Source organism: Fundulus heteroclitus, chromosome 4 (assembly GCF_011125445.2).
Source record: "Fundulus heteroclitus isolate FHET01 chromosome 4, MU-UCD_Fhet_4.1, whole genome shotgun sequence".
Taxonomy (NCBI): Eukaryota; Metazoa; Chordata; class Actinopteri; order Cyprinodontiformes; family Fundulidae; genus Fundulus; species Fundulus heteroclitus.
Window position 1 is genome coordinate 31,787,305 of NC_046364.1, and position 27,749 is coordinate 31,815,053.

At 37.6% G+C, this 27,749-nt stretch overlaps 1 protein-coding gene across 1 annotated transcript; it reads left to right on the forward strand.

The window, feature by feature from the left end:
• Window positions 1-358: 358 nt before the first annotated feature.
• chs1 (chitin synthase 1) lies at window positions 359-27,109 on the forward strand. Its single transcript, XM_012855153.3, has 35 exons — window positions 359-573; window positions 711-790; window positions 6,159-6,294; window positions 6,721-6,906; window positions 7,229-7,430; window positions 7,757-7,917; window positions 8,049-8,124; window positions 9,447-9,562; window positions 10,934-11,111; window positions 12,134-12,230; window positions 12,434-12,530; window positions 12,760-12,881; window positions 13,775-13,870; window positions 14,260-14,424; window positions 14,523-14,670; window positions 15,624-15,689; window positions 15,782-15,954; window positions 16,530-16,588; window positions 16,829-17,029; window positions 17,118-17,286; window positions 17,476-17,591; window positions 18,381-18,560; window positions 18,659-18,763; window positions 20,244-20,358; window positions 20,667-20,748; window positions 20,826-21,058; window positions 21,205-21,317; window positions 21,440-21,521; window positions 21,783-21,936; window positions 22,117-22,221; window positions 23,363-23,473; window positions 23,923-24,060; window positions 24,188-24,267; window positions 24,878-24,944; window positions 25,393-27,109. The coding sequence occupies exons 2-35, from the start codon at window positions 744-746 to the stop codon at window positions 25,465-25,467; spliced, it is 4,251 nt and encodes a 1,416-aa protein (XP_012710607.2). The 5' UTR covers window positions 359-573; window positions 711-743; the 3' UTR covers window positions 25,468-27,109.
• The last annotated feature ends 640 nt before the right edge of the window (window positions 27,110-27,749 follow it).

The window sequence follows — 27,749 nt, forward strand, 5'->3', positions numbered from 1 at the left end:
CTGCTGTGGTCCATCTTTCCATGTGTTCCATGTGTCATGTTAATGACCCTTGGACCATCTTACAGCTCTCATAAAAACTGGTTAGATAGCTTGAAGTTATTTATTACTGACAAACTTTGATTATTCTACTTCGCATGTAAAGACATGCACGCACGCACACACACATACAAATCACAAGCTTTATGGGGTTCTTACAGTAACTCCTGCTCATGGTGAATTGGTAATACCTTTCCCCGCACACGCACTTCCTGGCCCGCTTATCTTTCATAAACTCTGATAGAGGTGAACACACCTAAGGGGGCTGGAGATGACCGTCTTTATGGGTGTTTCTTTTATAATTTTAGAGATAACGTGGAAAAAAAACCTACTGAACAACGACGAAGCTGCTTCACAGAACAGCAGAAGCTGACTTGATCTGATACAACACACTCAGCTGCTGAATAGGGATGTCTTCTTTTTTTAAAGTTTTCTGATATTTGTCAGCGGACTAAAAGCAGGATCCGAAGGCAGACGTTCTTCTACAAGAGGTTTAATTATAATTGTGGATCACTGTCATTGGATCAAGGTATCGAGGTAAATTTCATTTGGTTTTTTTCTGATTTTATGTCCCGATTAATACAGTAGAACAGAGTTAATGTTCCTGAAATGTTCCTTTTTTAAAGGACGTTTTGTAACCCTGGTAATGAAATAAGAACCATTGTCAATTTCAGGTCTTCACCAAAGCCGAGGATTAGACCGACACAATGGAGGAACTAAGATTCAGGGGGAAGAAAAGAGAGGGAAGGCACAGGTAAACAGGCCTGTTTATCTTCCTTTATTTGCTGTTTGTTCGAGAAAGAAATCTCCTTCAAAGAAGAGGGGCTAAGGACAATATGTGACATGCTGTGAATGGAGAGTGGTGAATCATATTCAGGTTAATGGAGGCCCAATTAGCACACTTTGATCATAATTAGCCGGCATGATTAAAAACAGTACTTACTATAGACTGGATACATTTCTCTAATTAGAGGAGATTTACTTTCTACTTTTCGAGTCGTTCATGTTGCGCAGTAAAGTTATATGATGCACAGGTAGTGGAGATCAGCGTTTATATAGTGTCTTGAATGTCTAATATTAGAATCACACAGAATATTTTATGTTATTTGGAATTACTAAACTATTTTTTATTTCCTAAATGCCAAAATAATGAAAGATACATTACATTATATATTGGTAAATCTTACTTTTTTAACCTTGTGACTTAAGTCAGTATTTTTGGGTATCATTTCAGCTCTGCCCATAAACTTTGTAGAAATTTGGTCTACATTGACTTGGCTGTCCTCAAGCCACTTTGTCACTAACATAGCTTTATGCTTAGGACAATTGTCCATTTACCTCCTGGAGGATGTCAGGAGTCATTGCTTCTTTGTTTCCTCGTAATCTATTTTGTGAAGTACCTTCCTGGAGCTAAACGCCCTCCACGACATGATTCTGCCACCCTCGTGCTCCACAGTTGGGATGGGGCTCTTACTTTGGGGAGCTTTCCACTTTTCCCCCCAAATGTAACAATTGTCCTTATGGTGGGTCACATAAGTTTTTGTTTCATCATGCCATAGGACATGAATCCAGAAACTGAGACGTCTGTCCCTGAGTGCGTCGTAAACCATAACCAGACTCATTTTTGTTTGTTGGGGTGATAACTTCTTCCTTGTCAAGTAGCCTTTTGGTCCTGCCACCACAGGACTTCTCTCTTGAAATGTCTACCAGCGTCTTAACAACATCTTTGGTGTCTTTGAGTTTTGGGGTCAATATGAACTTTCCAACCCAAAACATGTTCATCTCCTTCCTGAACCGTATGACGTCTGGACATTCCACTGGTGTTTATACGTGTATGTATTTGAATGACCAGAAAAACTTGGCAACTTTGGCCATCTGGAAATTGTGCACAGAAATGAAGCAGACTTGTGGAGGTCCACAATCCTCTTCCTAAAACCTCTGGAGATGTCTTTTGTTTATTTATTTTTTTTCCATCATGTCACACAAGGAAGACGTTTGTTTGAGGTGGCGCCATAAAATGCTTCCACTGGTGTGCCTCCGTTTAAGTGAAAGGTTGAAAATCTGAATGAACCCATAAAAAGCTTACAAAGACAAGAATAATTATTTAGATTGCCCAAAATAATTTAAAGACATAGAGGCATTGGTGTACATAAATGTCTGACTTTAAATGTAATTGATGTTCTAATGCTAAATCACCTAAACCCAGAAACCTTTTGTCTTATTTACCTTTAAGAAAAAAAGACTATATCTGTCTGTTTGTAAATACCTGTTATAAACTGTAGATATATAATTTTATAGTGGGTTTGTTTCACTATCGAGGCCTTAGGGGGGATAAATGTACTCTACAATTTACATAGGTAAATTATTAATGCGTTTCTCTCTGTTCAGGAGACCATTTCTCATTAAACACCACCAGTAACTTAAAGTGAAAAAAAAGCAGAAGAGCTAAGTTATTTCCTTATTTCAGAACAGCACGAGCTCTGGAGGGCAATTTATCCAGCCGTCAAGTTTTGAAGCTGTCTCTTATCAGCAGACAAGTTGAATCTCAGAAACTATTCCATTTCCTTGTCCACAGGCACACAATCGAGCTTTATTAACCTCTTCATCATTGTTAGGAGGTTAATTGTTAGCGGGATAGATATTAGTACTGGATAAAATTAAAAACTGCTCGCTTGTATAACCAGGTTTCAATTAAATATAATTTACAGTTTCAGGGAACACTTAATTTCCCCCGAGTACTGCTGCGTTTCTCTTTATTGCTGTGCCGGATATCATCCCCGCTGATGTTGCCTGCTGTTAGACGGGCCATTAAAAATGTTAAATACATACCACGGCTTTAATCACATTCTCTATATTGGTATCTGTGAGGCAAAAATGGAATCAGGTTTCCTGGTTGTGAAAAAAAATGATTTTAAACTCTCAGAGTTGTGGAAAAAAAGCTATCTTAGAATGTTATTATTATTGTTAGTATCATCTAAGGGTCATGAATTTTGATTTAATTCAAGGTATTTCAAAGTGTAATGTCAAAATATGATTCAAAGTCTGATGGTCACATGGCTGTCACTCTTAATGTATATCCTGAGATCACAGCAGATGAGACACATAACACCCAAAGGCTTGAATCCCAGTTTGAACTGTGTGGCCTTTATTTTCTTGGGATTTCCTCACACCATTTAAAAACACATATTTTAAACTGAATTTGGGATTGAGCATGTGAACACCTAGTTGTCCTACCCCCCCACCCCCACCCATGATGACCATAAAAGACATCATAGACCATCATAGATCCTTCCTTACCAGAAATTAAAGTCGAGAGCTCAATTAGGAAGGAAAAACTGAAAAAATAAAGACATTGCTTTTATCATTAACATTTAACAATACTTTACCCTTATTTCTAAACCACTTGCAGACGCTTCAAATCCATATTTAGCTTTTTCCTTTTGAAATATAGCCAAAGGGGGGATGTCTTAATTAGAAAGATGATTTTTTTTTGTGATAACCTTAAACTCTTAATTATGTTTAGAAACTCCAAACACTGACCAAAACTGGCTTGGACTGGTAAATTTGTTCCTGGAACTATTTTTCTACTATTGGTTCAATGAAAGCATTGATAAATGTACGGATATAAATTAGAAGCACATTAATTGTGCTATTTATTTTGTTTGTTTTTGCAACAAATGCTGCAAAATATCACAATAATAATTTTATCCCCATATTGGTCATGCTTACTTTGCCAACTTCCCCACAAAAATGTCTTCTGTGTTGTGCAAGTAATTGCCTGCAGAGCCCCATAGTCTCTGCCCAGCACGAAACCACCCGAGCTCTGGTAGTGGTGGACATTTTATTTTGTTGCTACTCAGTTGCCCAGTCTTTTATTTAGCTCAGAAAAGAGTTTGTTGAAAACTCAGCGTCTGAGCCCGTTTCTCCTGTCTGAGTTCAGCTTTAACAAATACATAAAAAAATGAATGCTTGCTTGTCCATTTAAGCAACTCTAACCAACATTTAACCATACGTTTTTGCACAAATAGATACATAAGGAACATCTTTTTAACTTTCCTGTTTTCAAACTGAAGGTAACGTTGTCCTTTATGGCTTTTCAAAAGAATTCAGCAAAGAAGAAAGACATTCGTTCTCACAGAAATCACTTCCCCAACACTTTAATAAATGCAGTGTAACAAGGCAGTTTGGACACTATTCTGGCACCTCTTGTGTAACAACAATGTGCCGGCTGTGCCTCAGTGGGAAGAGTAGTCATGCTGCAATCAAATGGCTCAACCCCACCTGTCCTTAGACAAGACGCTGAACCCCGAATAGCCTACGAGTCTTTGTATGCCTGTACAAATGGGGGCAGCTTTAGTGAGCGTGGATGGGTGAGTGGGACTCATGGCGTAAAAGTGCTTTGAGTGGTCAGTATGATTAGAAAAGCACTATATAACCACAGTTTGTTTAACCTTTAACAGCCTGCTGCTGGAAAATGCACAAAAAAGGGGGGAATACTTTACTTCTCACAGCTTAGGTCATGTGAAAGAAGGAAGAATTATTTCTTAATAGCATCACAGTAATCTCTATCAAGAGCCCCAGATTTAAATATGCACCACTTTGTCTTCTGTCAGCAGCTAGTTTTGATTTGGGAAGTTGTGTGAAAATGATGGCGTGCGTGACAGCCGCTCGTTTTCTTCTTCTTTTTTTTTTCGAGTGTTGCCAATTAGCCACTGAGCAGATGTTACACAAGAGGGTTTTATGAGGTTGGCTAAAGTGAAAGAACAGCCTTGTTAGCGTAAAGCATTTATTACAGTTCAGGAGCTGTGATTTCTAGAACAGCCCTCCTGAATGTGAACTTTGCTCTGTGAGACTGCAGACAGCTATATGCACACAAAGCTGGAGAACAGGAAAAAGGAGAAGGGATTTTTCTTTTTTCTGAAAGGTCAATAGTCCTCTTTGTCATCGTAGTTCCTGGAGATCTGGCAAATACAGACACAGTATTATACAGAGACTGCTTCCTTATGATGAGGTGTCTTTAAGACTTTTTATAGTGTTGAAAAGACCAAAGGGCATTTCTGCCTCACTGTTAAAAGTTTTATATGAAATGTTACTTGTCTGTCGCATTTTTGTCATCCTAACTTATTGTCTTCCATTTGTTGAAATAATAAATTAGCTTAATAAGTAACAGCCAACGTGTTTCATGAGTTTAGATAAGTTGAATTAGAAGGAGACTATAAAGAGTTTTCTGGAAGCTTTTTATTAGCTGTTTGTTATATAAACTCACTCTTCCTGCATGATTGTGCTCATCTCTGGTCTGAACTGTTTTGATGGTTGCTATGCCGGGGCCAAAGATAAAAAAATAAGGTGTTATCGTTTCAATGAGAGCCCACACCCTGATGATTACTCCATATGCGGGAATCAAACTGGTAGCAACACAGATGACAAAGTTAGCCATCGCCGATCTGATTACATATCACCTGTCAGGGTCAGAGTTATTTAGCTGGATTATATTGTTTCTACAGCATGTGTTGTGGTCTGACTCAGCAGCATTTATCGCTCATGCCGAAATCTCTCTGTTTAGTATAAATCGAAACATAAAATCTAAAAAAACATAGGAAAAATAATGAAAAACAAACACCACTAAAAAAAATAATGATAAAAAGATAAATTGTTGGAGGAAAACCGTTCTGAGAGTTTCTGTAAATCAAAGTCATGGGTTGGTTGAAGCTAGGATATTACCTCCAAACCTTCCTTCAGGGTTTTGTGATTCCTCAAATTTTAGGGACCAACTCTTCTAAAAATGTATACAGTGTTCTTTATTTTACTCAGACAGTCAGAGAAAAACATCTTTAGAGCACCCATGCCTAAAAGCAATGTTTTTGGCTCTACATTGCCCATAAGCTGCAAGAACGTATGGGATTTGGGTTATTAGCATGAAAACCACAGAAAATTACTAGATATCAGTTCTGAAATTAAACTGTAATGTTATCAATATAATTATCCAAATAAATTAGTCGTATCGGACACTGAAATGAACAAGAAATTGAAGAAATACAATGGTGGTCTAATAATTTCTTTTCCATAATTGTATGTATAAGGACTCTTTCTCTTTCATTCACATATCTGTGTTTGCCCCTCAGGGACACATGGGATCCCTTCCAGCTGAACCCGGTAGGAGCAGAGAAGGAGGAGAAAAAGAGGTGCTTCCTGATGGCTCAGTACCTTGTGGCTGTCATTGTGGGGGTGGCAGTGTTGGTCAGCGCTGTTATTGCTAAGGTAAAATGGCCCCAGCTGAATCTTCAATACGTTAGATGTGTTTTTCATAATTAAGGCACGCGGAAGTTTGAGAAATATGTAAGGGTTTACTTACATGTAAAAGATAGCAACAGTATACAGTAAAACTGTTGGTTGTTTTATTATTACTGATAAGCAGGTTAGCCATTTCCTATCTGATCATGATAATAACTACAGTCTTTGTTCAACCTGTTTAAAACCTTTTGTTTCCTTTTGTTCAGTATTTGTTAGAATTTGTTTATTTTATGTCGAGCAGCTTTCTTCCTTTATCCTTGTGTGATGCCTGAATAATTATTAACAGATTTACATTTTATTAGCGCCACACCCTCCTTTGCTACTTTCCACGTCAGTCCACCTTTTAAACTCTTAAAGTAAAAAAAATAATAATAATATGTGGTCCACTTTCAGGGGTCTCTCTTGATCTTGTCAGCATTGTCCAGTCCAAAATCACTGCGTAACGACAGAGACAGACAGTTCTACATGCTGATGTTGGTGTTTTGCCTGGTCTGGCCGAACTTCTTGGTGTTTTTGAAGTCCTTGTGGCGCTGTGCCTTCAAGAAGTTTGAGCCCCCCAACATGAAGACCATGGGCATGGTACGTTTTACCTAACTTTCATCATTTACAGATACGAAAAATGATACGGTGAACTGTTTAGTTTTAAATATTTATTTTAGACAATAAATAGTGTTTATAGATGGGTTAGAAGAACGTTTCGAAATTCAACGTGTTATTTACCGACGTGTATCAGGTGCATAACAAGTGAGTGAGTTGGGGGGAATTAGGCAGAATTAATGTATTACTGCATGACAGGTAAATAGATATGTCGTTTCATTTCCCTTTGTACAGTTTTTTTTCTGAGGAATCAATTCAGGCTCTGATCAGTTTTTGTTTAACGAGGTTCTTGTGTCTTTTCCAGATTTGTGCCATTGAGTGTTTGGTGTCTCTCGGTACTTCAGTCCTGGTCCTAATTGTTATGCCTCAGTTTGACGTTCTGACGAATCTCTTCATCAGCGGCGGAGTCTGCATTGTCTCTGCAGTGTTACAGATCGTGTTCAGATTGCAACGGGAAAACTGGAAGATTCTGTTCCCAATCTGCTCCCTCACACTCACCAGTGTTGGTAATGCTCCTGAATTTACTGTGGTGTTGTGTATTTATTAGAGAGCCTGAAAAACTGTTTTTCTACAAGGAGGTTGTGCTCAAAAAATATTCAATCAGGTCGTAATTAAAAAAAAAAAACATGGACATTTCGGAGGAAAAACCACACACACTTTCTCTCCTAACCTGATAACCAAGACCAATGAGTGGATTTAATTGAACAAAATAACGTTGACAAACTGAACTATTGCTTGGACTGTGATCTGAAACCTCTGCCTCTTGTCTGAGACACAATAGAAACAGAAACACTAATTTCTTTAGGAGACTAAATAACTGACTGGTTTACAGGTTACTGCCTCCTGGGAATGGACTACTATGTTCGTACAGAGTCACATGTGGATCGACAAACCTCCGAATGCTTTTACTACGTGGGCGTGGGTATTTTCTCATCACTCCTCATCTCATTCTGCTGGTGGGAAAATACGATGCAGGCTAGAAACCGCATGCAGGTATTACGTTTTTCCCAAATCCATGTTCAGCTGTACATTCGAACCCTTCGACACAAACATATTTACAGCCAATAGAGTCAAAATGCCAGCTAACAATAATCGGTGAAACTCCATTATGTCTTTCTTCACAGAAAACACTGTCAGAGTTGGAAAGGTTCAAGGACTTTGTATTCGTCATCAGCAGCATTTTGAGAATACTGGTGATAGGTAAATATCTGCTCCTGGTGCTCGAGTCTGTGTACAGCAGTCAAAACTATGCACAGACAAAATCCCGCCTGATGTGGAAATGTGATATCGCTCAGCATCAGGGGCGGTTCTAGACAGGGGCCAACAGGGGCCCATGCCCCTGTAGAAATGGTCCTGGCCCCTGTTATGGCCCCTGTACTAAAGACATAACATTAAATACACTTCTCATAATTATTTGCAATGGCAAAGAAACCATAACTGATTGGTTACTTTGACCAATTTTATTTTTACCTATACAGTTTTACTCTTAGAAGGATTTAAAAATTAAGATGTTTCATGTTTAGCTTTAGCTGTATTGAGCAGGGGGCAAAGTTTTCAACTGCTACATCAGGGGTCTGAAACCAGCAGTTCCAAAACCACAAGTGGCTCACTTAATATGATTACACAGTTAAATATTGCCATTTTATTGTTTCATTTTTTTGTTCTGTGGCCCTGTGAAAAAACAGTGGCCCCACCTTGGCCCCCCTGGTTAATTTGGTCTAGAACCGCCACTGCTCAGCATCACTGGGGTTTCATATGCTTGATGGAAAAAAGTCGACATGAATGCACAAAAGTTCTGTACAGTTTGCAGTAGGGATGCAGAATATGGACTTAAAATTGTATCAGAGTATTTTCTGGTAATGAGAGCAAAGATAAAACGTGTTTAAAATTTGGTTGCATGATCCTGCTACCAAAGCCTCACAAACACAGTTCTTGAAAAAGAAGTACCAATTATGAAAATTGGCTAATGCACAGCAAGAGTTGCATCAAGTAGTTCAATTTTATCAACAAACGGCACACTTTAGCTGCCTTTAATCATATTTTAAAATATATTCATATCTACTGATGCCCTCATGGAGACAAGATTGGAGAAAACAATGAAAATGTCACTATTTCAGCAAGAATTTTTAATTTATTTTTTGCTGTTGTTTTGTTTGTTTGTTTGTTTGTTTGTTTGTTTGTTTCTTTGTCTGTTTTTTGTAGTTTGGAAACATCAGTTAGATTTTGTCCTCCCAATAAATCACAATTCGAATCACAATTTTTTTTAAAGAATTACGATAACCACAAAACAATACAATGATTTTCCATCCCTATAAGCCTCGCAGATGTGTGGTGAATGATGCTCTTGATTTTTTATCCTTTTTTTCCACTCCATAATATCATGCTATCATTCTATTGCCTTTAGAAATCAAACCATTCCTTTTTATGTGACTTAATTAACCATACTTTAATCATAATGTTAATTCCATGTTTGGGTGTTAGCAGTTGTTTTTAAGCATGCAGTGTTATTTATTTTCTTGCAGGAGCTGTGTACCTCATCTACTATAAACTCTGTAAGAACTCTATCGTATGGTCTAACTTTAACCTGGCTGATCATCAGGATGTCCTGCAATTAGGCCTTGTGCTCTTCTTCTTACAGGTAAGTAAAAGATAGACTGGTCACTGGACATCTATGGTAGGGCAATATGTTGTTAGGTACAGTGTGTGCGTGGAATATTTCATTTATGTTTCTCTATACATCTTCTTATTGGGAAGGATTCTTAAAAAGATATTAGCTTGTCTCCACTCTTATCTTATCTTAAATTAACCAGAAATCACAGTATCTAAAATCCTGAGGCACTCTCTGAGCACCTTACCTTCTTTGTAGTCTAGGATAGGGCAGATAAGACTTAGACTCTAGACTTAGACAACTTTATTTATCATTTTGTATGCACGGAGTGCGTACAGAATTAAATTTCATTTGCATACAGCTTGAAAAATCACAGTGAGTTGCAATAAATTACTAACCTGACTCCGCCAGCTGTATGTCGCTCTGCCTAGCTTCACTCACATCCATCTGGGACATCGCCCATAGAGAGTGATTTCTCCAACCAATTTTATGATCTGGCCAATCAGGACGCAGGGCTGGAGTTTCATAGATGTGATGTAGTGGAGAAGCGACCATGAGACTGTTTTGATTCAAACAACAATGGCGGCTCATCGAGGAAGCAAGCGTAAACATTGATGCTGGTATTTCTTCCGTGTTGTCCAATCTACCTAATATTGTTTCATTAAAAGAACATCAGAGAACGCCTCTGAAGGCTTTTGTTGGTGGAAACGATGTTTTCGCCCTTCTCCCGACCGGATTTGGCAAGCTTTGTTTTTTCCAGCGTCGCTCTCACAGCGTCACGGGTTAGCTTCGGTGTGAGTGGTTGAACTAGCACGTCGATAAAGATGACAGACAAGTGGCTTATCAAATCATATGCAAGAATTTTTGATAAGGCCCAGCCTTCAATAAAGGCAATTCCTATGGCGGTGTCCCAGATGTATGTGAGTGAAGCTAGACGGAGCGACACACAGCTGGCAGAGTCAGATTAGTAAATTACAGTAAATTACAGGATAAGGTGCAGCGGAGATTTATGTAAACAATTGAAATGTAAACAATGCAAGGGAGATAGACAGTGTGCAGTTTCACAGTGTACAGGTATTAAAAATAATAATAATAAGGTTAACAGTGTTATAGTGATCTGGCCTTAAACCTTACTCAAATTTTTGTTTTTAGCTTTTTGCACACAGTTTCTCAATTTTGATTGGATTTTTGTTTAATGAATAAATACAGTGGTAAAGACAAGATGATTTGCCTTATGCCCTGATTAATTCAACCTTTGCTTTTTCGTGGCTATATGTGACATAGTAGTTCCCACTGCATTACATGTCAAAGCCGTGGACCTTAAACTACAAAATAAAACTACTTCCTCCAATGTCAAAATGCAGTCACTTTATAATAATGTTTACCTGTATTTTGCCCCAGGCGTTCTGCTCAGCAGCCTGCCACTGGTTTGGTGTGGTTGCCTGTAAGATTCATGCTGTCCGGATGAGCTTTGCTTTGCCGCTGTGCTGCACCGGCCCTGTAGTGCTCGGGTTGGGCCTGATACTCTTCCTGACACAAGGACATCATTTGGATCAGACAAAGTCAACCAGCATCGTTGGTAAGGGTTTTTTTTTTTGTTCTTTATTTTTTTTTACACATAACTCGGCTGCCATTGTTTTCACAATGTTACAACGTGTCAAAACTTTCAATATTAGTCACTCATTGTGTCAAATTGCTCAAAACACATAAAATAAACAAAAACAGAAGGGAACCATATAAATCAACAGAAAAGAAAACTAGAGTAACAAAAGGCCTGCGAGACCCAGCAAGTCCATTCCTGGCGACCCCCCCCCCCCAACCAGCAGTGGCAGACACTCTGCCGACCCGTCTCGCGTTGATCATTTCATATTGCTGCAATTTTTCAAAGGGTCGGGCCCAAACATGCTTCCATAAGCACTAAGGTCTTAAAGGTTTAGCCATTACAATGAACTGGGGCTTTGACAGATGCAAAGCAATCAAAACTCCAACGTTTCTCCACAAATCCTTAAAATATTTCTAGAGGAAGCCTTTGACACAGTGAGCCCTGAAATTCTGAAAATATTCTCAGCTGACCCTGTCTGTATTCTGTACATGCAGGATATTGTTATGTAGAATTTGTGCTAGCCAGATTTTAAAGGGTACTAAATATTCATACAATCCAAGGAACAAATCCCAAGTCTGACCTCAGTTCAACAATCAGGTGATTGGTTTTCATACTTTGTTGATATTCCTCTTCCACTACCATCAATCATATTTGCAGGTTATCCCCTGAAGGTAACTGCAAGGTTTTGTGAAAATCACATCAGTCATTTTCACACAATAAACCTTTTGAAGTTTTAGCAGCACCCTAGTGGTGAATTGTTTGTTTTTCTTCTTCCCAGCAACTGGACTTTCATGTAATATCATAAATTTCATATTTAGCCCCTATATTTATCAGTTCAAATGTTTTTGAAAATTTCAAAATTTTAGCAGGGCAATTTTACTGGGGCACATGAATGTTCATTCTGGGTGTGGCAACTGGATCTCTGTAAATAGGAATGCATTGTAATAAAATGTGATGCAAGAAATTTAATCCTGTTGGAAATATCTTCATTCTTGCAGATTTCTGTGCAAAATTGTATTTGTTGAAGGACAAAAACACAACTAACGTTGCATTGTTAGAGATGACCCGGAGCATCTGCAGGACTTCACTCAACAGGTATGTCAAATTATGCACACCTTTTTAAGCCAGTGAAATGTTCAGTTTGCCTTATTGCTACAGAACTCCATATAAATGTTGTGTTCTGTGAAAATATTGGTCATATATACATTTGTGGGTACTCTAAACAAGGTGGGAGAGGTAGAGAAATCTGTGTAAAGGTGCAAACTTTGGTCCAAAATGATGCATTGTTTTATTGACAGCCACTACTTGCAATGGCCTTTTCTCATGTTGGCCCTGGAGGGAGTGTGCATGTGGGGTGGCTTCGTCACATGTACCTATTATGTGTGGAAGATTAAGGTATTTATCTTTTTATTTACACCTCCCTTTACCGCATCAGTAAAAATTATATGGTTGAAACAAAGATTCTGAAAAAAATGTGGTCAGTTGAGCTGACCTAATAAATGAAAAGACATCTGCCCAAGCTACAATTAAAACTTCACATGTTATAGCTAGAATTTTAGTTTATTTTTTAAACCCACTCAAAAAGGCTCAGACTTTAATGTTTCAATGATCAAACATTTACCAGGTCCAGCGTATAGAGAGAACATCTCAGCTCTTTGTTCGTCGACTGTACGAATCTGCCTTCATCGACCTGTCTCTGCTACTCAACACTAAGATGAAGCTACCAAAAGCCCAAACAAATGACAGGTAAGAGGAGTCACACAGTAGAGTTTTAATAAAATAAAACAGTATACAGGATTTCTTCACAAAATCTATTTTAAGACATGGGCTAGAGATGGGTTGACTGTAGCAAATTCCCTAAGTTTGAGGGGGGGGGGGACTTTCATAACTGCATTTATCTTTTTATGTAGGCAAAGTGTTTTCAAAAATAACACCAAAGTCCTTTCGAAATGTTCTGAATTACAATTGCCGCAACATTACAATTGCTAGAGACGGGGCACTAGACACCAGTTTTATTTTTCAATTACATTGGTAAAGTTAAGAGTCATTCACTATTTGAAATCAGGTTGTCCAATCAGGACTTCCGATTGGACAACCAAAAAGGATTATTTTTGAGGGAGAGAAATGTCTACAAATCCTCCATGCTGAAGTGGAATGAAATCTGACATTCCTTTCAAATTAAGCCAACAGAAATAGAAGTGAACCAAGAATGGACCCTTTGGGGACCCCATATTTGAGAAAAGCTGTAAATCATAACGGTCTAAAAGCAGTCTAAAGGGGAAGGTCTTTAAAGTAAAGTATAAACCACAGAGAAGATCCCAAACATACTTCTACAGTTGAGCTTTTTTTTTTAAATTAATCACTGTGGCTACATGCTCCTCCAGGAGTAAATACTGAACGTCAATGACTCGATTGCAATGGGCTGGGTTTTCCGAAAATAGCAAACGTTTTTAACTAATCTGTCTGTATTATTTGATGGAATTGACTTCATAAAGTGTCTTTAGATGTCGTGCTATGAATTGCCGCTATATAAACCGAACTGAGTTGAAACTGAATTGAATTGTTTACAGTTTGCAACGTTAATATATAAAAAAAGAACAAAAACCCTCCTCTAATCTTTTACATCCTCTTCTCAACAGCCAAGATGAACTGCAAAGTGTTGTGATCTATCTTTGTGCCACCATGTGGCATGAGACCTATGATGAGATGCTGAAGATTCTCACCTCCATGTTCAGGTAAACACAATGAACACCGACAGCGTTTGTAACACTTATATACAATGGGTTCAATTCCTTATGTACACAAATCACCAGAAAACATGTTTAGATTTTTTTTTGTCCCCCAGAAGTTTAGCAGACTCACCTTTAAACAGTCGCACAAAAAAAGACCAAAAGTGGGACATTTGAAGACACTTTTAATGTTTGGTTTGTTAAAAAGGAGCTAACTCATTTAACATATATTTGAGATCTAGATCAACAGCTTGTACCTGATGATATTCACGAGTTAATGTACCACATAAATTACGCTGTAAGGTTTAATTTTTACAAATGTGTTACCCTGTTCACTTTGTTTCACGTTGAAGAGATTTTTTTAGCCCCCTGTAAAATTGTATTTCTTGTTTCAGGCTGGATCGTTATCGAGGGGATCCAAAGGAGGAGCACAAGGACAGTTTTGACTTTGAATGTCACATATTTGTAGACGATGCATTCATGACTGAAAAGGAGACGAAAAAAAGATTGGTCAATGAGTATGTGGAAGACTTGATTCATGTTGTAACGGAGGTTTACAGGTACGGAAATTTTATTTGCCTACCACATAAACCCATGTATGTACATATGCACTCTTATATCGCTCTAATTATCAGTCTACCCATTTTTCCCTTTTCAGAGTGTTCACCAACAAAGAGCCAGACGACGTGTCGATCATTGAGACTCCCTATGGTGGGAGGCTAATGTTTGTCTTGCCTGAGGGTAACATGCTCTATGTTCACCTAAAGGACAAAGCTCTTATTCGCAACAAAAAAAGATGGTCCCAGGTATGGAAAGGCATTATACATTTTCTATGTATAACTTGCAATAAAGCTTTTTCCTAAATTATTTGATAAATAAGAGTTATAGTTTTGCTATAATCTGTGGAAAAAAAGCCAAACTATACAGGCTCGTAAGTCAGAACATATCCCAGGGTCACGTTTTACCCAACAATTGAATAAATAATGTGTGCTTTGCCACACTTTTTCTAATGAGAGATAGCCGTATTTCAGACTAACAGGTGTATTGAATTGAAATTATTAGCTGACCTTTTTTTTAAAGAAAGTGTTCATTTTAAACTACATTTTAAGGACATTTCCTCTAATAACCTGCTCGCCCTGTTGGTCAATGTCAGCTTCGATTTAGATAGATTTTAAAAATGAAGTTGGTGTAAAACATTTCACAATGGACAGGACATTGATTGTTGGGTATAACGTCCAGAGCTAATTATAGTATCTGATTCTAAAATGTTGAAAATGTGAGTTTGTGATACTTTTAGTCCAAATATGACATACAAGTGGCTGTACATATATGCTACCTCCATGCTGGAGGTAGCATATATGTACAGCACACACATTTCATAGAAATCAGTATTGTGATGTTTAGCATCAATGATTATTTGCATTATTGATACATATCACTCTAACATGGCAGTAGATTGATTAGGGAGTTTTTCTCTCGGTAATCAATCTGCCTTTAAAAAGACGTGATACAAATTAACATTAAACAACCAATTTCATAATGAAAATACATTTATGGTGTTGTCATAAATGTTTGTTTTCTGTTCTGTGCTATCCTTATACAACAGTAAATATTTTGAGTCTGTTGGGAAAAGTTATAATTTAAAACCCAAACACACTGGTGATTTGTCACTGAATCTGACTGACAAAAGAAAACGAATTACATTATAATAATATATGCTAAAACTATGCAATGATAATTTGCACTTTTTTTTTATCAGATAATGTACATGTACTATCTGCTCGGCTGGAAAGGTTACATTTCCAAGAACCCCCAGAAAATGCCCGTAAGAGATTTCTTTAACTTGCATTGAATTGCATTTCTATCTCCTCTATGAGAGCTGATAAACGTAGTAATGATCCAACTTTTTGATTCCAGCGCATGGAAACCAGCAGAGAAAGTCTGATCTCTATGGACGGTGAGATTTTCCTTTTGCCCCAGTATGACAACGACAACAAGAGAAGATTCATTTCAGACGACAACACATATATCCTGGCTCTGGACGGAGACACGGACTTCCATCCTAAAGCAGTGGTTCTGCTTGTGGACAGGTTAGGACGGGCAATTTAAAATATCTGCGTAATGTTATGGCTGGAGAATCAGATTGTTATATTGTTAAATATAAATAGTGAGCATGAAATAATTTTATACTACCTGCTTTTAGTAATTTTGATGTTCTCTTATCCTGAGATAATCAAGTTAGTTCTTTTGTTTTCTGCAGAGAAGAAATGCTAATTACATTATGATTGTTATTCGCATTATGAATAAATAAGTTTGACTTGTGCATACCCCTTTTCAGACACTATCTACTAATCAAGGTCACATCTGAGGTTATACTTGCAGATGTATACAGTGGGATATATTTTATTAAAAGAAATATTACTCTGTAGTTTCTATTTATGGTCAGATTCACATTCGATATGTAAGATGGCAGTTGCGCTTATACCGATGAATATGCATTTGTCTTTTTTGTTTACAGATCAATTGTTAATATGTAGAATTGTCTGTCTGAAATAAATTTATCCATTCATTTATTGTGGTGTGTAAAAAAAGTTGTTTCTTATGCTTGACTTCTGTAGTTAATTAATGCTTTGAAATAAAAAAAAAAACATTTGCTTCTCAACAGGCTGAGAATGTATTACAACGTAGGTGCAGCATGTGGCAGAATCCATCCGACTGGCATGGGTGAGTAATGCCTTTCTGATAACTCTTCACTGCTTTGTGAGTTTCAGGTATTAACTTTATGTCCCAGGAAAATGTACAAGATGCTCCCACCACCTGATGTCAGTTTAGCTGTAGAATCAGTGCTTCAAAATTACTTCTTGTTTGCTATATTGTCTAAATTGCTATATTGCTTAGGATGTATAATGTTAAATGCTCATCCACATTACCCCTAAATCTTCGTATTTACCCTGCATACCGTAGGTCCCATGGTTTGGTACCAGAAGTTTGAATACGCAGTGGGCCATTGGCTACAGAAGACGGCAGAGCACGTGTTTGGCTCCGTGTTGTGCAGTCCGGGATGTTTCAGTCTGTTCAGGGGGTCAGCGCTGATGGACGACAATATTTTGAAGAAGTACACAACAACTGCGACAAGAGGAGCGGAGTATGTGCAGTATGATCAAGGTAGGTTCTCATCTAAGCCGCTGTCATAACCAGCTATGTTTGACTGCTCGGGATCAGAGATAACGATGTGCATTTTTTTTTTTTTTAGGGGAGGATCGTTGGTTGTGCACTTTGTTACTGCAACAAGGATGGCGTGTGGAATACAACGCCGCATCGGATGCCTACACAAACTCACCACAGGAGTTCAAAGAGTTTTACAACCAGAGGAGACGATGGGGACCTTCTACACTGGCTAACACACTGGACCTTTTGCACAGGTCAGTAATCTTGGCTAATGATAAAAATAAAAAGGCTACGGTGCTGTAAGCACCTTGCGAAATTACAGGTTTCTTGTCAAACTCGTTCAATCATACTGTACTTAATTATTCAACAAGAGAGACTTGTGATGATGCCAACGCTTTAGATATACATTTACTAATTCTTGTGTTTTCATGATTTAAATACAGCGGAAAAGAGACGGTGAAGAGAAATCAGTCCATCTCAGGGCTTTATATCTTCTATCAGATGTTTACCGTTGGATCCTCTATTCTGGGACCCGCCTCTGTGACACTTATGATTGCAGGTGAGCAGAGCCGGACCCTCACATCTAAGAGTCATGGGCACAAATTAACCAAGAACCATTTATGCACCACTTTTGCCCCCACATAGGCCCAACCACATAGGCCCAAAACAGCACAGCAAACGCCAGTTAACGCACAATTTTTAAACATTTTCTTAAAAATATGAGAACACATCTGGGCTCACATTATAACAATACCAGCAGGTTTTCAGAAAGAATTTAGTAAGAATACCCAATAGGAAGTACCCAACATAAAATGGCTGCGTTCCCTCAGATTCCCACATAACACACCAGGAGAAACCTTTTTAGAGAGGCTTCATAATCAAGCACAGAATAAAAAAAAAACACAAATCTAAGTGGCAAACACAGCTTTTACTTTAATACAAAACAGATTAAATGCTCACAACAAAAATGTAAAAAAATTATTCAAATAATGACCCTGTTCTGTTAGAGCTGATTAAAGGGGTGGTTAAGATGACAAAGTGAAAGTCATAAATCCAAGCTAAGTATGTTCTTGAAATCATTTGGAAATCGTTTTTTTTTCTGTGTAAGACCAATGAACCATCAAAAGAAGCTTTTTTTTCTGAATACTGCGTGAAATATACCATGAACAATGTTTGAGCAGACAGCAGATATCTTATGGACATGAAATATAAGATTTAATATTAACCCGTGATTATGACAACAGTTGAGCTCAGCAGACCTGCTTAAAGGGTCATTATTTATGTATAACATCCAAATACTTTGATAAGTGATTTATTCGCCCCTCACTCTCCGTGTTTTTCCTGACAGGAGCAATGCAGTTCATCTTCGGAATGAAAGGTGAATACACCATCCTCATCGCTTGCGTCCCTCCCACCTTCTACATCATCATTTGCTTTACAACTAAAGCAAATACCCAGATAACAATTGCTGGCATCATGAGCGTTATTTACGCCTTCCTCATGACTGCATCCTTCTTCTCCATCATTGGTGGGTACAATCGTACTTTTAGCTACGTCTGTGCAGTTGTTTTTTTTTTTACCTATACATTAGTTGATGCTTACAAACACCTGGGGTCATACTTTCAGGTGACATGGTGGTACAGGGCACATTCTTGACCCCCACTGGTGTGTTTCTGGTTTCAATGGCTATAATGTACATGGTGACAGCCATACTACACCCTGAAGAATTTGGTAAGTTTTTATTACAATCATAAATATTCTCGCACATTATTGCCTGAAAAGATATATTAAAGCTTAGGAGTACATGAACATTTCTTTACAACACTTTTGTCAGGCAATTTCAATTTCAGTTTCCTTGCCATTTATCTTCTTCTCTTCTGTGATTTCTTTGAGGAAAAAAACAACCTAAATGATATTTAAAATGGTATTTGTGTTTCTTCAAATCTCACCGTAGCTTTTATTTTTCCATTTACATTGAAATGTATTAATTTCAAGTAACTTACATTATAAATTGTAAGTGGCTTTTACTTGTATAGCGCTTTTTGAAGTCCGACGTCCCCAAAGCACTTTAAACTACAGTCAGTCACCCATGATTAGGAATACATGAGGTTATATGCTAAACTACACAGTTATACTTTATGTTATGTCTGTGTTATGCTATGATATGGCAACTGTTTTGCACATTTTTCTGTTGTGTTGGATTAGTATATGATTAGCTCAGTTATTTTTGTACTAAAATACAGTAGCAGATAAAAAAGCATTTGATCCCAATACAGATTTCTACTGTTTTTTTTTTCTTTTTTTGTCACACTAGAACATTTTTAGATCAAACGTACTTTAATATAAGACAAAGAGAACATGACTAAGTACGAAAAGCTGTTTTAAAGTGATGATTTAATTTAGCAACTGGTAAAATTTGTTGAAACCAACCTGGCCTGTCTGGGGGGGGGAAAGATTTATTTCGCTAGCTACACACTAGCCTGATTATCACCAGAATCAAGAAGCCATTTATAAAGAGCTTGTCAAAGATCATGAAGCTAAAACACGTTATAAAGCAACACATCATGCCCAGTTTAAGAGAAATTCAGAGACAGATTAAAAAAATGTCACTGACATTTATCAGTGTGGAAAGGGTTGAGAAAGCCATTTCTAAGGGGTTTGAACTCCAGAGAACCACAGGAGCCTTTATCCACAAATGGAGACAACCCGAAAAAGTGATGACCCCTCCCAGGAGTGGCCAGCCAACCAGTATTACTCCAAGGGGTGGTTGACAGCTTATTTAGGAGGTTACAAAAGAACCCAAAACAAAATCAAAAGTTTTGTGGGCCTCACTCGTCTCAGTTAAGTTTAGTATTTATAATTCCACAATAAAGAAACTGGGCAAAAATGGTTGCTATGGGTGACTTCCAAGGCAAAAACAAAAAAGCTGAACTTTATTTAAGGAATGTGTCAAGTTGCGTCTGATGTTAAAGTCACACAGCGTAACCAATTGAAAAAACTTGGCTCAAATAAATATTTTGGAATGGCCTAGTCAAAGTCCAACATTGAATCAAATTGATATGCGGTGGTGTGGTCTTGAAAAGGCAATTCATGCTTTTTATCATGCTTTTTATGTTTTCATAAATGAAGTCCTTATTGATATATCAACTTAGATTATCTTTGGCCAAAACTCTGCTAACTTTGTGTTTATCCATCTTGTTGCACTCCTCAGGGTTGATCATCTATGGCCTGATGTATTTCATCTGTATCCCCAGTGGCTACCTCCTGCTGACCATCTACTCGCTGGTTAACATGAACAATGTGTCTTGGGGCACAAGAGAAGCCAAGTAATGCAGTAATCAAATATATTATGAAATTGAGTGCTTCCTTAAAACGTTTTATTATAGATTTATAATTTGAGCTTAATAGCATAGGCATGATGTTAAAATGTAAAAATCTAACGATTAATCCAAAAAGAGCATTTTTTCTCTTGTGTAGTTTAATGTGTAGTTTTAATGTGCTAAACATTTGTCATATTATGATATTTAAAGTTACAAAATAGTATATAGAATAAAAGTACAGATACTGATAAGCATAGAATAACACACATCAGTATTGTTATTAATCCTTTCATGTGTCTTTTTTTTTCCATTAGGGAGGAAGGAGAAGAGAAGAAATCTCAGAGCGTTTTGTGCAACAAAGACTGTAGACTCTGCTGCTGGGACATGAAGATACAGGTACTGCTGAGGGACAACCAGAAACAGATCTTTCAGTGCGTGGATGTGCTGAGTTTGTGTGTTTTTCTGTTCTGCAGATAACCCAGGAAGCAGAAAACCCCATGCTTCAACAGATCGTTGGTTTTACCGGACAGAAAGCGCCTCTCCTTCAGCTCACCAACCAAGAAACACAAGCGCAGGCTGCCTCAAATCCAGAGCCTCAAACCAAACCCGAAACCGCAACAGAAAAAGATGCAAAGGTTAAAAATCCTCCAGCTGACAAAAACAAAACTCCAGCATTGAAAGACAAGGACGCCTCCGCCACTCATGAGTTAGTCTTTTTCTTTACCTAATTATTACAGCTTTGGGTTCTGTCAGAATGTGTTTTAAATAAAATTTTAAAAAAGCATGCACACAAAGTTGAATCATCATGTTCGTACTGCTGAAAACACAATTATTTCTTGTGTTTGTACATAGTGATAAAGATGAGAAAAACAGCATAATGTCTGATTCATCCGATTACTCTGATGAAGACGATGTTGACTTTATGAATGCCGATTTGGAGGAAATGGAAGACATCCCCGTCAGCGGTGAGTACCGTTCAATTGTTATTGTCCCTAAACTTGTGAAGCAACCTCAGACACAGATATGCATACCGTATTGTGTACTGAACTAGGGGCAACGATGAGTGTGTTTTTCTTTGTGTATGCAGACTGGGTGGAGCCTGTCAAGACAGAGTTTTTGAAGAAGCTAACTTATTTCAACATGAAGAGAAATCTACAGGCGCAACTACGGTAAATTGTGATGGGCTTTCTGTTTGTTTGTTTTTTTGTATGGTTTTAATCAGCTGTGATTGTAAACTGCACAATGTAACGCTAGAAAATAAACAAATCTTAGTTTGGATTGTTTTACAAATAGCAATCAAAACGTAATGTTCAAAACATTTATGTGCTTGTTTTTTTTAATAGTTACTGTTGTGTTTCTTCATTCATGGTGCATGCCAAAAAGTTGCTGTGGCATTTCTATGTCAGTTGAGTAATTATAGTTACTCCCAGGTACACGCTTCGCAACAAGAATCAGGATGACGTGTGTGAAGACCTGGTCCTAATGTTGACAGACACGTTAAATATGAGACTCAGCAAAGTGGGACCTGAGGATATTTTGGATCAAGCTGAGGTCGACGAGTTACAGCATGAACTGACGAATCAGGTGAATGTGATGTTTGTTTGTTTTTTTCAAACATTCAAAAAGGGATCGGTTGTTCTTATAACAGCAGCTTTAAGAAGAACCATTTGGCTTTAAATAATGAATGATTCACATTTTCTGTTTGAATAAAGCTTACACGGATATGGAGAAATCACTGAGAAATTAACTTTGTTTACGCCTCAGGCTCGACACATCCTGAAGAACAATAGAATGACGAAGTTAGAGAAGAGAGTGAAACGAGCCATAGAGAAAACCCTCAGTGCCCCACAAGTGCAAAGGCTGGACGAGGTAAGGATTCCAATCAGCTCACAGCCCAAGTATACATACTTTAACACAACAAATATACACTGACCAGCTTAGGTACGTGTTCCTAGGAACAGGTTGAATGCTCTTGTGCATGCAGACGTTCCTATGTTACTTTGTGGCACAGATTCAATTTCAATAAAATGTTCTTTACATAGCGCCAGTTCACAACACGTCATCTCAAGGCACTTTACAAAGCCAAATTCTATCAAATCATACAGACAGATTAGTCAAAAGTTTCCTATCTAAGGAAACCCAGCAGTACAAGCCTTGGAAAAAAAAAAAGCATGCAGACACACTGGACAGCCGTCGGCATTGTCGATGGTTTTGCAGCAATCCCTCATACTGACCATGCATTAAGTGACAGTGGAGGGGAAAACTCCCCTTTAACAGGAAGGAAAACCTCCAGCAGAACCAGACTCAGTGTGAACGGTCATCTGCCTCGACCGACTGGGGGTTAGAGAAACAAAAACAAAACAAAAAAAAACACAGAAGCCCACATTGATCCAGGAATCCTTTCTATGTTGGAAAGGGTAATGGCAGATGATCTGCCCCCCTGGATGGTGTCACAGTTAAACAGAATGCCAGACCACATGTATCTACTATGAAGAGTAAAAAAAAAACTAATAAGGCAAGATTGGAGAACAGTAGGAGAACTCAGCAGAGTGAGAAAAAAAGATCTTGATGTCCTCCAGCAGCCTAAGCCTATAGCAACATAACTACAGAGATAACTCAGGGTAACCTAAGCCACTCTAACTATAAGCTTTGTCAAAAAGGAACGTTTTAAGCCTAGTCTTAAAAGTAGACAGGGTGTCTGCATCAGCTGCGTGGTTTGAACTTCAGTTGGTTTTCCTCACTGCTTTGGGGTGCATTAAGGCAGAGTTGCTGCCATGTGATTGAATATTAGCTGTTGTGCCAACTCCGGCATATTTACGTTGATGCTTACTGTTGACACGTTGGTTAATATGCATTGTCCTAGTTTAAATAAATAAATAAATGAAATTCGAAATTTGAAATTGATTGTAGGTGAGAAATCTTATTCACCCCATTTGTCGCAAGGTGTCTGGACTAAAACTCCACTTCTAAATTAATAAATTTTTCAAAATCCATATTTCTCTGTGTTTAGGGTGAGACGGACTTCTGGCATAAGTTGATCGAACGATATTTGAAGCCTATCAATGATTCACCGGAACACAAGGAGAGAGTCAGCAAAGAACTGAAGTCACTGCGAAACAAGGTACAAGAGTGATGCAATTTGTCGTACTCCTGTGTCCCCCCCAAAACAATTTTTCTCACCGTTTTTTTTTTTTTTTGGGTTTGTTTGTTTTTTACGTCAGAGAGGGACAAAAATCTCCCTTGAAACTAAATTTTGTCACACCATATGTTTTATGTCTAAAATCTTCAACAAAGGAGATTACTGATCATTTTTATACCATGTTTTTGTGTAATTTGGTAGTTAGCAACATGACCTACAATAGCATTTTAATGAACATTTCCTCCTGTGTAGCTTGTTAAATCTATGTGAAACTGATGTGGGAGACCCAGACATTAAGCCTTATATTTCTTTAAGTGTTACTAAGCAACACTAACATCCTGAATGTTTAAAGTACATGAGAAAAATTTGCAAAACATTAGATCTGGTCTTAAGACACAACCAAAACCCTTAAACCTGTCTAATTTCCACAGGCGGTCTTCCTGTATTTCATCATCAATGTGCTGTGGGTGGTAGCAACTTTCTTCCTGCAGATCATTGGAAATGACATAATCAGCATCAAGATTCCCAAATATAGCACTGATGGAAATGCAACAGGAGAGTACCTGAAGGTGGGAACATCAGAAAATGGATGCATACTAAACAGAATGACAAAATGCAAAATAAATCTGACTAATTTTAGAGCCACTGCAGCAATCACTAAATTGGTTAAACAATGCTCTCATTTTGCTCTGACAGGTGGAGCCTCTCAGTTTGATGTTCCTGTTTTCCTTTGCCATTCTTCTTCTCGTCCAGTTTGTGGCCATGTTGTATCACAGGTACGCAAACAAATGTTCACACATCTTACATATGGATTAAAAACATATTTATCCTTCAACTGGTACATCTGTTCCTGACTCATCCTCAGTTTTTAAAAATATTTACTCATAAAATCCCTCACGCCTTTGGTATCATCTTCGCTTTTTTTCTTCTCTTTTCTATTCTGTGCGGCGGACTTCTGAACACCTGACATTCTTAGTTTGCAGCGGAACGAACTTTAAAAGTTGCAGCCAGCCGTTGTCCTGATGGTCAAACCATTTTATGTTGGGGTGGGGGAGTTCTAATGGCTCCTTATTTAAAGAAAACATATTACATATACCTAATGCAGAAATATATATATAGTTACTCTATTATTAAATATTTTTCACACAAATATTTTCTGAAAAATTACTTCTGCCTGTATTTTAATGGTCAGAGTGTCAGTTTCCCCCCCCCCCCCCTCTGTCCTGGGCCTGGGAGACCCGTTTGCCTCCCCCCCCCCCTGTCAGCGGGTGTGCTCATGATACCTAGAATTACATCTTCCATTGGAATAAAAAGTGTTGCATGGTTATTTAGTTGTCATTTAATAAGACCAACCGATATTTTACTTTCTTGCCTCTGTGTATTCAGGGTCTACACTCTGATCCACGTGGTGTCCTACCGTAGCACAGAGAAGGACTACAAAGAGAAAGATGTGGTAAGTACAAAACCCAAACGTGCATGCAAGTGCATCCGAATAAATTACGATATTATCAATATGTTAATTTAATAACTTAATTTAAAAAGTGAAATTCAAACATCACATTGATTCATATTTAATATTAATTCATTATCAAACATGTCTGTCTTGTATATGAGATCTTGGATCTCAATGAGACAACCAATACAGATAAAGTTTAAAGAAGATAAAATAATTCTAAGTAATATATTATAAGTGTTAATGTCTGATGATAAATATATTTGACACAAAGCTTAAATAATGGATTCTTTTATTTTTTCAAGTGAGCTAAAATGCTACCAAGATGATCAGGAAATAGTTAAATTAACTTCCGATCTTGTTTTTTAGGCATAGTAAAAAATAATAAAATGTAACGTAAAATATTAATTTCCTTCTAAAAGTTTTTTGGGTTTTTTTTGCAACATAGGAGGAAGAAGAGGAGGACCCCACTATCGAGAACGCTTATGCCGTTTCTATCAGCAGTGAGGACTTCCAGCTGTAACAAGAAATCAAAACCTCTCATCGTCCATTTCTTCCATTGTTGGTTTATACCTTCAAGCATTCACATCGTTTTATAACCCTCTTTTGGTCATACTTCAGAGAGGTTGTATTGCCATTTTTGTAACAAAGCTATATTCTAAATTGGTGAACACAGGAAATAATAAACTTTTCATCTGTTCTGCAGCAGCTGTTTCCCCTCCCAAAGAACTGATTGTAATCAATGTGGGGAGGAACAAATGGCACAGGGGAAATCAGTTTTTTTACAAATTCAATAAGCTTTGTTTGGCAATGCAAAATGAGAACCAGAGAGAACGTTTTAACAAAATCACTGGAGAGAGTGGTTTTAATGACTGTTTTACCTAAATGTGTTTGCTTTCAAGATTTGTATTTATTGTGTTTGTGCGGATAAAAGCATCCTTCAGGGGCTAATTGTAGTGGGTGTCTCAGAGTGTGGGCATATCACTCGGAAATAATTTAGGGAGTGAAAACAGAGACACAGACAAGGTCCACAGAAAATCTGTGCTAACTTTTCTTTGTTGTTTTGTCATTTTGAATGTCTTTCTGTTAAATGATTGACAGATGTGGCCATTATATCATGAAAAGAACACGGCACTTCATTGTTTCTTCCATTAAAAAATGATGAATATTTAACTCCTTTTGAAACAAATGTCTAGATAGGTTTCCAGAAGTCACTGACAGACTAGCATATTTAACGTTTGCACATAAAATAGTTAGAATTGCTGAATTAGTCAATACTGAAGTGTAATTTGGACAGTGTTACCTTTCCTGCACTGCATTAAAATTACGAAATTGTGTGTTAAGCACTTTGAAAACGAGAAGACATTACTAAACATCTATTTTTTTTAATTGTGTGGACAGGCAAAATGTATCTGTAAAATGAAATGTATGCTTGGAAATAAATTCATTTTTTCTGCAGGAAAACGTAATTTTTGTGAAACACTAAAAGTTTTTAAACCAAACTTGCTTTAAAAACTTTTAATCACAAAGAGAGGAATACTTTGCTTCCTTCAATAAAACCAAAGGTTTGTGCAGTGGTATTGTGTAATGCTGGTTTAAGTAAGATGAAGATTTTACTCCATATTAGCAACAAGGGCCATGCCATGGCAATGAAGTACAATAAATAACACAGATCATTACACATATCAAAAAAAAATATTTTTTTAAGTATTTATTGGACAAAACGGATCAAAATCGTTGTCAATGTGTGGCCTAAAAGTAGAAATGTACAGATTTGAACACAATGTTTTGTCCTTGCACTCGTAACATTAGTTCATTTATTTTGAGAAGCAGGGAATCTGTCAAATTTGATATAATCAACACAAAAAAAACATACAGAAAGGAATAGGATGCAGATTCAGACCTAAAATCATGGATTGTCCCAGAGGATGACTAAATAGCTGATTGAAAGCACTGTAATGTAGAAAGCCCAGCACAACTTTATGGTTTGAAAGAACATGGTGCCACAGAAAGCACATAGATCAAATCTTGTCAATTTAAGAGAAGGCAATAGACATACTACACAAGGGCAAGATCACGTTATTGTTTCTATGTATTGTGTGGGGCTGACTGACTTGTTGTTGCAGATTTATTTATAGACGAACAGCTAAAAAATGTTTCATGGCTGTGTGTAAAAGAGAAATGTTATGGTACTTGAAGCTGAGTGAGAACATATTTTTTTGTATTTTACCACCAAAGTGAGGACTTTGCTGTAAAGTGTCAAACTTTATCTGGTTATTGCTGCTTCTCTTGCTGCTTCTCTCTTCTCTTAGAGAGAGTTGAAAATTAATAGAAGTCAAGGCACGTTCCTCAGTATTTAAAACAAGGATGTGTGTGTGTGAGAGAGGAGAAGAGACCACATAATTTATAGTAAGTTGCACTAACAATTCATGCTGGTTTTGGATAGACTTTTTGCGGTTGCTATGACAGCATGATTGGGAAAGCCATCTTTGTGAGTTATGTGGTTGCATACTTTGTGGGGATCCTGTCAGTTGGGGTGTTATAGTATGTTCTTTACTATGTGTGTAATAGTTTTCTACGCTTTTACAATGATTTGTAGGCTATGTCTATTGGGTTAGAAGTGGCCTCTGTATAACATTGGGGTAGTTTGCTTGTTTGGATTTTTTGAGCTTGTTTTCATGGAGCAAGTAACTCGTTTCGCTCACAAGACTGGTGAGCTTGTGTGTGTGTGTGTGTGTGTGTGTGTGTGTGTGTGTGTGTGTGTGTTTGTGTGTGTGTGCGTGTGTGTTCACGGAGGGTCTGTGT